The sequence below is a fragment of the Empidonax traillii genome, unplaced genomic scaffold (assembly GCF_003031625.1).
Source record: "Empidonax traillii isolate 1590-97213 ecotype Southwest subspecies unplaced genomic scaffold, ASM303162v1 scaffold138:size3245559, whole genome shotgun sequence".
Classification (NCBI taxonomy): domain Eukaryota; kingdom Metazoa; phylum Chordata; class Aves; order Passeriformes; family Tyrannidae; genus Empidonax; species Empidonax traillii.
In genome coordinates this window covers 1,234,979-1,247,883 of record NW_020955331.1, presented here as the reverse complement: position 1 = coordinate 1,247,883, position 12,905 = coordinate 1,234,979, and the positions used below count along the sequence as shown (strand labels likewise).

Sequence of the window (12,905 nt, the reverse complement as noted above, 5' to 3'; positions counted from 1 at the left end):
AACTTGTGAAATCTGATGTGTTTTGGATACTAAACAGTAACTCCCATTCCTCACTCCTGCCACCAGTGATACTCTTCTGCTAAATACCGTGCAGGCTGCATTTTTCAGCACGTAGCTACTCCGTGGCAGGGCAGCTATTGCTAAGCCCAAGGGCAGAGAATCCTTCTCTCAAAAATAAGAGCTCTTGCAGAAACCTTTCTCTGTGTCACAAAATAGCTCCAAGACAGGGCAGATGAAGGACAAAGAATTAAGAGCGGATTATAGTCCTGGAAGACAAATGAACTGTTTATCAGGAACACTGCTGGTGTGTAAGGGAACGCTACCTGGAGCACTCAGAGGATCTTTGCTTTTGTAACCATGACGGGTGCTAAGAAATTACAGGGTTGGCTCCCTATAATTTTATCAATACATTGCCACACCTAATGTGATTTATGATTTTTGCTCGTGATTATCTTAAAGCTGTAGCTCCTGGAGTGCTATGAATACATAGAATCTCCCTTTCCATCAAAACCAGTAATGACATTTCCAACCTGTATATTTTAAGAGGAAAATTCACAAATATGAACAACAAAACTTGGAAGACGGTGCAAAGAAACTTTTTTGTCTAATATTGAGATTTTTATTTCTGTTATATTTGATCACCTAATGCCCATGTTAACTCTCAGAGCCAGCTGAACTTCTGTGTCACACCTGTCACAGCCACCTCACAGACTCCACTGACAGCAGGCACAGCAATCCCACTGTTTTGTCCCACCACCTCCCGCTCCCAGATGTAGAGGCAGACACTGCTGGCAGTACACAGCTGAGCCACTGCTGTTTGCAGCATCCAGCTCACCAGCACACTTCAGGCTTCTTTCCATGCATTTGTTCAGCATACAGTGACTTTGGTGCATATCAGCATTACTAAACCAGACAGGCATTGACCCTCCCAGGGCAAGGTTTTGTAGGCAGACTTATTTTTATGTTGCAAAGAACCTACTGAACCCCTGATCACTTGCTTCAGGGTTTCCCCCTTCTCACTCTTGGAGGTGGCTGTTCTCTTTATAGCTCCGTGCACTAACCGAATTCCCCTTGCTTATATGCATTGGTATTTGTCACATCAGGCCACCTGTGGCATTCAAACACCTGACTGGAAATGACTCAGCAGCAAAATCCTGTGGGGAGATGATCTGCTACACAGTAGTAGGTGATTATAAACAGGCACCAAAAACTCCCAAGAAAGCCCTATGAACAGATACAGGTCTTTGCATGATGCTATCTAAGCAGATATTATCTGCTATTATCAGCAGAGCTAATCAAACTCCAGAAATCTACTATAGCAAAATATTTTCCTTCTGATTATTTCCGTGTTGATCATGGGCTACAAAATTTTAAGGTAAACAGAAGTCAACATTTGTATGGCATTATAAGCATTGGCTCCCACAGCAATGTCCACGTTCCCATGAAGGTTTTCACATAAGTGCAAAACTAGCATAGAGCCAGGCACCAAACTGAAAGCTAAGTTTCCTTGATTTCTTCCTCATCCAAGACCTGCCTTCCTCCCCCATATCTTATGACCCCTATTGACATTTTTTTACAAGGGTTCAATACTCATTTGGACACTTGTTGAATGTCAGAGAATTTTATTTTTCCCAAAATCAAAGCTGAACCCTTTTGCTTTTTATCAGGCCAGAAATCCTTGTGTTTGTTGAGAAGAGCTATTGCAAATTAGTTTGTAGCAGAAGGTACAATGTAAGTCAGCACAGAATTATAACTTATAACATGTACCATGAACACCCTAATCACCTCTGAACAAATGAACTTGCATCTTTAATTCCTTCAGTATTTTTGGAAGCTGAGCAAAGTACTATGAATTAGATGTTCTCTCCTTGCAGTAAAAAGGACCACATGAAAGACTTCACATATTTTCCATACAGTCCTTTGAGATCTGAGAAAACACAGAAAATCACTGATTTGGTTCCACTTTAATCCTTTAAGCAGCTTTAAAAGTACCTCCAAGCAGACAAATTTTTTTGAGAAGCCTATACCATTTTGAAGAGGTAGAAGTGCTATCCTTGACACTGACTGTGGAGGGCTTGCAACATCCTCAGCTCAATGAAGTCTCTATGACATAGAGCAGGGACAGAATGGAGGAGGGCAGCAGTGATCATCAGACTGTACCAGGAAGAAAGAACTGAAGAGGGTTTAATGTGCAACTTTTGAGCACTATTTTGCAAAGATTCTGTCTTCTGGACCCATCTTCTAATGAGATTGCAGAGCAAGAACAAGACCGTGACCAAAGAACGGATCTCAAGGAAGAGATAAATACCCTCCCCTCCTCACCACCAGCAGCTCGCATCCCTGGCAAGGCGCTGAAGGCAGCTATGCCATGTTGGTAGCACGTCCACAGCAGAGGTGTCTGCAAAGCCCTCCTGCCAAGGAGGCCACCCTGTGAGAGTTGTTTTGGCACATGGCATGCTGTCCCCTCGTGTGCATCTGGCTCCAGCTGGAATCCTTCCCCCATGGAATCTCTACCAGGGGTGGCAGCATAGCCATGAAGGTGACCACAACCTCACAGGAGGGCTCGCCAAGGCCAATAGCGAAAGGGACTCCTCAGCTCCCTTCCACCTTTCCTTCCTGCATGGAGCCAATTCTGCTCCTCCAGAAGGCACCAGCTGTTCTGAGCACTCCACAAGCTGCTCAGAAAAATTTCTGGCCCCTCTCTGAGCCTTTGGAAAGTACCTGCTCTATCACTGGCTGTTTCTGCAAATAGATCTATACCCAGTCATGTGTCTTTTCTTACTTGACTTCAAGTTCTTCTGCCAGCACAGTAAATTTGGGCTCCCATCTCAAAGGTGAAGGCAGCTGAGATTTGTCCACCCTGTCAGAGCAGGAGTTCAGTTATCCCTCAGCAAAGCATAGCATGAGGAAAGAAAAAGCATGCAAGCTGCCTAAATGAAAGGATTCTGTAGAGCTTGGAGGTAGGATGAGATGCTCCTGTAGAACATGACCCTATGACAACTTAAGCAAATCTCTGTGACAATACTAACACCCAAGAGAAAGGGGATCTAATGGATTCACAACTATGAAGGGACATCACACTGCTGCCTGTAGCAAGGAGGGGTAGCCCGCCCCAAAAAGGGGCTGCTGTTTCATTAGTGCTTATTAGCAAAGATGAGCTCTGGGTACAGTGAGCTTTCACCTTTGTGCTGCATTGCAAGCATTAACCTTGGAGAGACTCCTATCTGATAAACGCAGTCCGTTTACCAGCCGTGTTTGATACGTGTGGGAACCAATGAAGGAAGGTGAGGTGATACATGCAATGCTCCTGATGAAAGATCTCTTTGAACCCAGGAGCTCTGGCTGGCTGGAACTAGACCCTGCCCAGTAAAATCTGTCTAGATACAGCACCCAATAGGTGATGCTTACATGGCCCATACCCTCCCCTCCTTTCTATTTGCCAACTGATATCTGATGGTTTCCCTCATTCTCTTCTAAAAATAGATTTTTTTTTTTAACATATCTGGTTGGGGGGAGAGAGAGGGAGGGGTTGTTTTTGTTTTTGGCAACCGACCCAAAACCCAGGACTATGTCTGAAAATTCAGCTTTCCAGCACAGATGCTGCAGAGACCGGAGGATTTCAGAGTTGTTCCTCTGTTATTAGTGAGAACTGGGAGGCTGGACCATATCACATTGTACTGAGAAAAAAAAGCCAGAAGTGAAAGAAGGAGCAGCTTGTGTGAGAGGCCTTTCATCCAAAAGGGAGGAGTGAGCCACAGTGAACACCTTCACACACCAAGGATGCCAAATCCTGAGGCCACCAATTAGCCTGGTCATGGGGAGAGGGGGGAAACAGAGCAGGCAGGACCATAGTCCAGTGCACCAGCAGGTGTATTCCCAACAGCCCTGAAAGAAGAGAGCTCCTGATTTAAACACAGCCTAATGACCACTATTTCCAAGAACACAAGTAACTTATGTGTAAACATCACTCCCCCAACCAGGCATTAGCTGGAAAAAAAAAAAAAAAAGTGCTTTGGAGAGAGATACTAATTACATAGCTCTCAACAGCTGGACTTTGATCATAATTACAGTCCCTTCTTCATCTTACATTAGTGGCTTTCAGCTGCAGCTAGGTGGGTACTTCTTGGAAGGTGGAAATCCCGCCTGTTTCAGATAGTCAGCTCTTTTTATGACTCAGAGCTGACTTGGGTTTTCTGCAGCACAGGATGAGCTCCCACGGTACCATCCAAATAAGTAATTCAGGGGGGTCAGTGACTTGGCACTTCAATACAGCTGCTTCTTTCATTACAGTAGCACTTTCTAAGTCCCAGGAGCCAGAGAACTGAGTGGGCTATATTCCCAATTTCAAATATTTCCTTTTATAAGGGAAGCAGACAGAGAAAGATTTTGAGGTTTTTACTGAATTTTAGCATCTCTTAGCTTATTCTGTTTAAGACAATGTGATAGTTCTGACCTGGCTCCCTGCCAAATGCCCAAAACTCACGGCAGCAGCCCCCTTCCCCCCTCCCTTCTTCCTTTAGGGCAAAGGAAAAAAAACTATAAAAATTAAGGAACCCAAAGTCAAGCTACTTATATAAAAATATATATATTTACATATATTACAGTTATATACAGTTAAGATGCTATGTACAGAATAAAAGGGAATCCAAACACCCCCCAAAGGGATACAGAAAGGGGAAAAAGGGACAAAAGGGAACAAAAAGGGACACCGAACAGATATATGCAATCAAACTCAAGAACTGTACTAGTAACTAGCAAAATAGATCTCACCATGTCCCTTAGAAAAGCAGGATTGGCAGACACAGCCAGCACTCTCCAAACCTCCACATGGAAGGAGAATGGACATTGCAGGACTCAGCCTTTGATAAGTGAGACCAACGCAAGGACCCACTGCTCCCAAACCTCGCCAGAAGAGAGCGAGGTCTCTAATCTCCAACTTATTTATACTCTGGTTTATGTAAAAATCGTATGGAATACTGGGTACATGGCCACTTCCTTGGTTACAAACTGGTCACCAGGAAGGCCTAGACCAAAACCATCACAGACAAAATATGAGCACACTCAGGATATACCTTTCCAACGAACCTCACTTCAGACAGTCACATGCCACATTTGTACCCTTCACTTCTGCATTAGGATGTACATCCCTATCAGCACCCACTGTCCCTCTGCCCCTCTCAGCTGGGCTGCAGTTCCAGCACTGAACCACAGCACCCACAGCAACGAGTGGGGTTGTGAAGGAGGACGCTGGTGCCCTGTGCCACAACTGAGCTCTCTATGCTTTTTTTTGTGATGCTTTGCTTTGATCCCCACATTTACAAAGAAATTAGTAGCCTAAGTGAGGGAGCTGGGCTGTTGAGACAGAAGCTGGAGTGGCCTAAACAATGATAAGCACAGATTCAGGGCACCCAGCTATTTTTCCTCATCTGTGGTGCTGAATTATTGTGTTATTTGGATATACCATTTCACAGTGGCCTATGATAGGCATTATAGGCATTAAGGATAGGCATTAAGGATATGAGCATTATAATGGCACATTAGCTAATGCTCCTTGGTGTGATCTGTGTTCACCTCTTGAGAGAGGAAATCTTTTAGCTGTGTCCCACATTGCCTGCCTGCCAGACACCCCCAAACTGAAGAGATTAATAGATGAATCAACAGCAGAGGGTAAATCAGAGGCAGAAATCTTTGAGCTAACTGGGATTTATAACTGCTTCCCCCTCCACATCGAACTACAGGGAAATACGTGTGACACCCTCCCCTCAATCTGACAGGGTTCCACACACTTTTTACTATTGGTTTTTTTTGCCAGCATGCCTCAGCTCAACGTTATCTGTTTGCTGGTTAGATAATTACTGGATGTAATTTTAAAGCTGCAGAGAAGCACACTGGTATAGCTAAATAAAGTACTTTGACCACATCAAAGCAGAAGTGTTTCAAACAGTGTAAAATAAATGCAATTCTGAAACTATTGAATTTTGTTAAAGCAGTCAGGGAAATGTCACCCAGCACATCATGAATAAGCAACCAATGGAGCTTAAAGCTGAAGACTGTCTACATCTTCAGACTGAGAAAAGCATCTCTGGGACCAGCTTTCAGCTGATTTTGACCTGTGGCAGAGGACAGTCGCTAACAATTGGACAAATGCCACTCTTGGCTCATGTAAACAGACATGCATAGCAGCTGAGACATGTTGTTACTCTAAGCTACATCTTGAACAGGTTTTATGGCTGAGGGGTGTCACAAACTCTATCTGTCCTGAGGCTTCCCACACTACAGTGCTCACTTAAAAACTCATCATACTGCTTAAGGCATGTGGCGAGGAGCAGCATTTCTGCTGAAAGGCCTGACTTGCTGAACAAGGCAGATTTGAAGGGGTGAAAGGCCCATTAAAAAAATTCTGCAGAATACAGCCCAGGGATTTTTTTTTTTTTCTCATTAACTCCTGCTCCACCTGAATGTTTTTGCCTGAGCTGCAGCACCAATTTTCTGAACCTGTTATTTGACATGAGATGGGATGCAACTGTCAAGAGGGGCTGGTACTTCCCAGTGCATCTTCATGCTTTCTAATTTAATTCCTTCCCTCCCACCACCTTTTTTATTTTTCTTCATTTTCTGTTTTGGAATTTGCCTGGCTGTGGCTTCCAGCCAAGGAAATTTATTAATCTGCTAAACACTCCGCTGCTGCTAGCCTGAATCCACCTTCCCGGATGGGCACCTCTCTTGTATTGCTCTTCTCCTGGCCGCAGGCACTTCCCCGCCGGGATCAGCAGGGCTGGGCGGATTTGCAGGAGCTCAGAGCGTGGCTGCATGTGCCTGGCCAGCCCTGGGGCTCATGTTGTGGAAGATCTCGCCAGGGAATCCAATACCCCGCCGGCTTCGTTCCATCTTCCTCTGCCACGGCAGCACGGCCAAGGACCGTGCGCTATTTCCCAGCTCCGCTCCTTCCCCCCTGCTGGCCCCAAATGCGGCCCCTCCTCGCTGCCAGGTCTCCACACTCCTCCCCAGGACTTTCACACAGCGGTGGCACCAGGCACACAGCGGATTAAGCAGGGGATAAAAGCCCCCACCAACCTTCTAACAAGTCACGATAGCGGGGGGAAAAAAAATTGAGATCACGAAGCTGCCTGCAATGCCAAGGGCTGGGTGATGGTGGCCAAGCCCTTTCTTCAACAGAGAGCTATGTAGCGTGAGTAGCCTTCCCTAACACCCTAAAGAGGATGTAGAGTTAATAGTTAACTCTTCCAGGGATTGAATGCCTTCGAGAGACACCAGCCAGGGCTTTTACAAAACACAGACAGAAACTAGTCTTAAAACAGCTCAACAAGTGACTGTACTCAGAAGATTTCACCTCTCCGAACTTTATGACTGGAAAAATACCATCTACATGTCATTTACATGCTTAAATATAGTATCTTCTGCTGGGGGAAACAAACAAACCGACAATGTGATACTGTGACACCTCGTGCAGACATGCTCTTTTATCTGCTGGAAAGTTATAAAACTCAGCGTAACAACAAAGCTAAAATAAGAGTGGTTGGCAGGCACTGAGGCTGGCTGTTAGACAGAAGGAAAAAATATTCCTGGAAAATTACTTGCTCTTAGAATGCAGGTTTTTTTTCTTCTCTGAATATTTTAAATTATTTATTTATCCTTTAAATTACAAAATCTCAGAGCTTAATAGTTAAGCTCATATTATCTCCAGGAGCTTTTTCATTTAAAGAAACAAATAAACACACTAGAAAGCTAAAGCAATTCCTATACTACCCAGAGCACAGAGTAACCTTCTGCTCCAAAACACAAGGGAAGATACTATCAGCCTTCGTGTTATTTATCATACTTTTTTCCCCTCTAATACCAAAGAGGAAAAGGGGATATCTTAAACGGATGCCTATAATTAAACAGTAACCTGTTAGAAAGCCAAAAATAATAATAAGCTCCACTGAGCATGAAGAGAGCAGCACATTTTTTCCGCGTGCAGCCCAGCTGCCACCGGACGATAGCAGAAAAGTTAACAATTAGACAAGACACTCAGATCAAACCTGCGATAGGAAAGAGTTACGTCACGCTCAGAGACTCACCGCTGGATGCAGGGATCAGGGTAGTACTGCAACGTGGTGAAAGGTGCTGGTTCGAAATTCATTTCTTTTTGAGCCCCTCTTCGGGGACAAACCAAAATAAAATAAATAAATAGTTATAAAGCCAGCAGGCTAAAAGCAATAAGGTCAAGTGGTACACGAGGTACAACTTTAGAGATTTATTTTACACTTGCGAATGGGTGGGATCTCCTGGGGACTTGGCCAATGGGATTCATCAAGTGACATGAGCATCACCACCACTCCCTCCTCGCCAGCTGGGCATCTTCTGCATGGATATTTTCCCCTCCTCTCAACATCCTTAATAAACTTTGGTGTACGCTGGCCACACTTGTTGTTGGGAGCTCATCTGAGGCTTCTCTGAACTTCTGATCTCACCGGTCATTGGTTGCCTTCCTGCCTGACTTCACAGTTTAATTTTGGCAGCCCTTGCAATTTTTCAAACTGCTGTGGCCGCTGGTCATCCTTGTCTCCAGATGGCCGGAGTTTCCTGTGCTGGGTGCAGCACCCGTGCTGAATTTCATCGTACTTTAAAAGCTTTCCTTGTCAACTTTGTGGCTAGTACCTGCATATAGTTGCTTGGGGAATTTTTCAGACTCTCTCACACCACAGTTCAAACAGTCTGTTGTGGTCACAGTTTCAAAAGCTGAATGACAAAATATGGGGAAATTCCTCAATTAAAATTAACTCTGAACTTTTGCTCTTCTGCCTCCCCTTCCTGCTCTCCTCCCTGCAAGAAAACTATCAGACATGATTGTTAATGTTTCCCTCTGTAGATTTTGACCATTTTTTTCTGAAAGAGTTGAGATGACATAGAAATCTTTTATTGTTCTGGCGTTGTGTAACTAATGTATACATTTTCATAATTAAAAAAACCCCAATATTTTCTTGAGGAGAAAATAAAAGAAAATAGAAATCAAATCTTTTTCAGCCACTAAAGCCTAAAGAAACAAGAGCAAAGTGAAGTCCACCAAAACAAAGTACCAAAGATGAAAAGAAGATCTGATTTTCCTGAAGGAACATGAAAGCAAGAAGGTATAGCTTTAATTCTCATTCACCACCTCATTTTCTTTTTGTTTTTTCTCTGTCTTTTGAGTCATATAGAAAATCATTTAGAAAAGCAACCTATTTTCTCCCCCTGTTTTTTGCCCCACCATGATTTATCCAAATAGTACAGGCTGTAAACCTATCCTGGTTTTGTGGGTTTGGAGAATGAATGAAATATGAATCAGGAGCTAAATTAAAATAGATTCCAGCAGGAAAAAAATAGCAACCACATATCTGTGCACCAGTGGGATTGCATCTTCAAGCAGACCTATACGTCTGTGTGCATGAAGAAAAGTGTAAGAGGCTGCCCTATAGCTCACCTATAGCGCATATTTTGTGCCACTGTCAGCACAAATGCCAGCCTCCCAAGGAAAAAGCAGGAACCCTCCGAGACAGCAGTGATTGCCTCTTATTTTTCTCCCTCTGTGTTTTCCTTGTAGGAAATTTTCGTTCGAAGAATGTCACGTGGAAACATTTTCTTTGCTGCCTGTGCCAGGGTGGCAGGGGAGCTATTTCAGTCTTGACATTCTCCACCCACACTCAGCCTGATAGTTCCTAACATCTGTGAATTGTGAATCCTGTAAACTTGCAGGGCTGATCCCCGGCCAAGCCCAAGCAGCTTTCACTAAGTGACATTCACCAAGGAAGAGAGGCTGGAAGTGAAGGATGTGTTTATTAACTGAAGTTAATAAACCCTCACTGCTGAACACTGATTCCTCTGCCTTGCCTGTGGAAGATCAGTAATATGAAACACCTTCCTTCTCTTAGGCTGAACCCCAGAATAAACACCAAACCTTATAGCCTGCGTCACTGGAGAAGTGTGGGAATCTCCAAACCAGAACCTACCGGGGAGGGAAAAGGAAGAATCACACAAGGGCTTGCACTCACACAGCGAGCATGGCTGCAGAGGGCTGCGTCCCCTTCCACTGCTGAAATCAGTGCTTTGCTTACCCCTGAGCAGCCGCCTCTCCTTAGGCAGCAGGTACTCCAGGGAATGGGCAAGGAGGGCTGAACAAACTCATGGTCCACACTCACAGCCTGGCTCTGATCTAGGCTTTGAGCATATACCCTTAACCAAAGACATGGCAGGCAAATCCTCTCCATGGACAAACCATTTGAGCAAGAGCTTGGGTTCATGTTCTCTTGCTCCTGGACTTCGTTTCAATCTTCATCTGTGGCTGTGGGTAACCAACCTGCTGGGGAGGAGCATCACTCAGCAGGCTGGGCTCTGGATATGCTGCTGAGACCCTATGCTTGCTCCTGGAGAAACACCAGAACCTTGTTGGGTTTCTTCTACCATGCCCTTGGTGGGATTAGCTGTTACCTCTCCAAGCTTGACTTCATGGAAGGGTGGTCATGCATTGTATATTCTTCCAACAGCCTGGAAAAGTTTATTTTTTCCTGACAGATTTCAGCCTAAAAGACAAAAGAATTGCCATGAGATAGATGCTGTTCTTCTGAAATCCTACTCTACACACTTCTTCATGGGAGCTGGAGAAGAGTGTTCCCCAGCATGGCCTGAGTGCCAGGGCCAGCATATTGGGAGCAGGAAAAGGCTGGACCATTCCCACCTGGAGACAGACCCACTTTTGATTTTGTTCAGTCTCTCACCTGGCACACGCCCAGATCACACATCCCAAGGGCTTTGTGAAGTACAACTGGCAGCTCCTGAAACTGATGCTGCTGGGCTGGCCTCTGTCTCCGAGGGTGAAGTTGGCCTCTGGTTTTACACTACCTTAGCTCTGCACAGCAGAGTACCCCTTGGTACCCCACACAGTAAATACAGGTCTGTTACAGCCCAAACCATCAGTCCTGTTATGCTTGGTTTTAGTGCTGAACACATCTAGCAGCACCGCAGTCAAGAAGAGGTAGTTAGTCTCCATCTAGCAATTCATACCAAAAGAATAACTTTTCCTGAAAAAAAAGAAATACTTCATTTTGAAAAGAAGCACCACATAATTTTGATGAGAAATAATTGCTTGGAGCAGGGCTCTTTTCTCACTCACAAGGCACTGATGAGAGGGGTTTCTACCAAAGACATTTCCATAAAAACTTCAAAAGGGGCCACCAACTGCCCAAGACCTGTACCAGTCTGTACCTGGGGCTGGGCATATGCAAATTGCTCATAGTTTGGTTTGTTTTGGCAGTGCACACAGCACCTGGCTGCTTTTCCTGGAGAACTGGACATTTTCAGCCTCCTACAGAGGTCTGGATGTGTTCTGAGGTAGCTCAGAAGGTCAATCTCTTGCTTTTTCAAGCTGGAAAACAGAGCCATGGAAACCCACAAGCAGCAGTGCACAAAATCCCCCTGCAAAAGCCAGCAAGTCTTCTGATTTCTCTCTTCCAACATAAACTTCCTTTCTCCCTCCTGCTCACAGCCAACATTTAGCTGTGGGTTGATTGACCATGAATTTAGGCAGATATCCACCCTTGCAGTTAGGTTGCACCCAGCTCCTCTCAGCTGCAAGGCACTCCTTTACATAGCACAGTCCACAGTGGAAACACAAGCCACAGGGGGTGTGTGTGTGTGAGCTGACAGTGCCCCATGCATAGCTGGAAGGCTCTCAGGGCTCAGTGGTATTTGGCCAACTTCATTTGCATTGCCTTAAAGAAAATCTACTGGGAGGCCAAGATGTTCAAGAGCTGGAGATTTCAGAGGGGGACTGAGTGGGTACATGAGGATTTCAAAACTTATTAATTTAGGAAGAAATTCTTTGAGAAGAAATTCTTTACTATGAGGGTGGTGAGGCACTGGAACTGGTTGCCCAGAGGAGCTGTGGACACCCCCTCCTTAGAAGTGTTCAAGACCAGGCTGGATGGAGCATTGAGCAACCTGGTCTAGTGGAAGGTATTCCTGCCCACAGCAGAGTGGTTAGAAATAGATGATCTTTAAGGTCCCTTCCAACCCAAACCTTTCTATGATTCTGTGATCAAAGCAGCCTGGGAGTGCAGGCAAGGGGGAGCTTCTTGCAATAGCAGACCTCAAAGGTAGTCAGCTGAGGGGTGCTTGTGATATCCTCAGTGTTCACTGCCCTTCCTAGGAGGCTTCTTGCTGGTGAGTGTGATGCTGATCTCAGGGCTGCAGGCCCGTGTCCTGCAGAAGCAGGGCGGAAGCCAGGGTGTCAGGGATCTGTCTGGACAGCGGATTTACAGCCAAGCCTCTAGTGCTTGTGGTGAGCAGGCAGCACGGGGCTATGCGGAGGAAGCATGTGTGTAGGTGGGCAGGAATGCGGGGCATCGCTCCGCCACTGCTGCTTCCACGTCTGGGAGAGAAAAACAGCCAGAGAAACAGCTGTGGACTACTCTCCCATTACCCCTCCATTCACCCTCTCTCTGGCTTCGATTTGAGCTGTCACTGAAATGACCATGAGATTATCTTTTAGCAGAGGCAAACATTTATATCCCTGGGAGGAGACTGTTGGGGATTTATAATGGTCTCCCCCCTGCCACCCAGGTCAGTGCCTGGATTCCTCTGTGCAGCCTCCATCCTGAAAAGGGTGAAAGGAAGAGGCACAGTTTCTTGACACCTCTGTGGCTCCAGTACTGATCTATGGGTCCAAGGACCTTTGAACAACTTGGAGCCGAGGAAGACAGGGAGATGCCAGCTTTGCTCTGAGCCACCTTTTCAACTACTGGTTTCAGGATTTGCCTGAAATCAGCCCCACCCTTTACACCAGGGGATGAAACATTTCATTCACAGCTCGGGGTTTCCAGGGGAGTAGTTGTGGTTGTTTTAATTTTTTTTTTTTTTAAGTTAAAATG

The 12,905-nt window shown here is 45.3% G+C and overlaps 1 protein-coding gene and 1 long non-coding RNA gene across 3 annotated transcripts in view; both read right to left on the bottom strand.

The window, feature by feature from the left end:
* Positions 1-8,231, bottom strand: part of TP63 (tumor protein p63) — a 101,895-nt gene extending 93,664 nt beyond the window's left edge. Inside the window, exon 1 of one of the 2 annotated variants that reach the window (XM_027884096.1) lies at positions 8,082-8,231. In XM_027884096.1, coding sequence (XP_027739897.1) covers positions 8,082-8,143 — 62 coding nt within the window. In that variant the 5' untranslated portion in view covers positions 8,144-8,231. The remainder of the gene's footprint in view (positions 1-8,081) is intronic. The other variant, XM_027884097.1, reaches the window with a different exon arrangement.
* Positions 8,232-8,261: 30 nt separating this feature from the next.
* On the bottom strand, positions 8,262-12,205 carry LOC114057600. The gene is made up of 4 exons (XR_003571252.1): positions 12,125-12,205; positions 10,337-10,559; positions 9,938-9,985; positions 8,262-8,742 (listed from the first exon to the last, which is right to left on the bottom strand). It is a non-coding gene; the product is annotated as an uncharacterized LOC114057600 (long non-coding RNA).
* Positions 12,206-12,905: the final 700 nt, after the last annotated feature.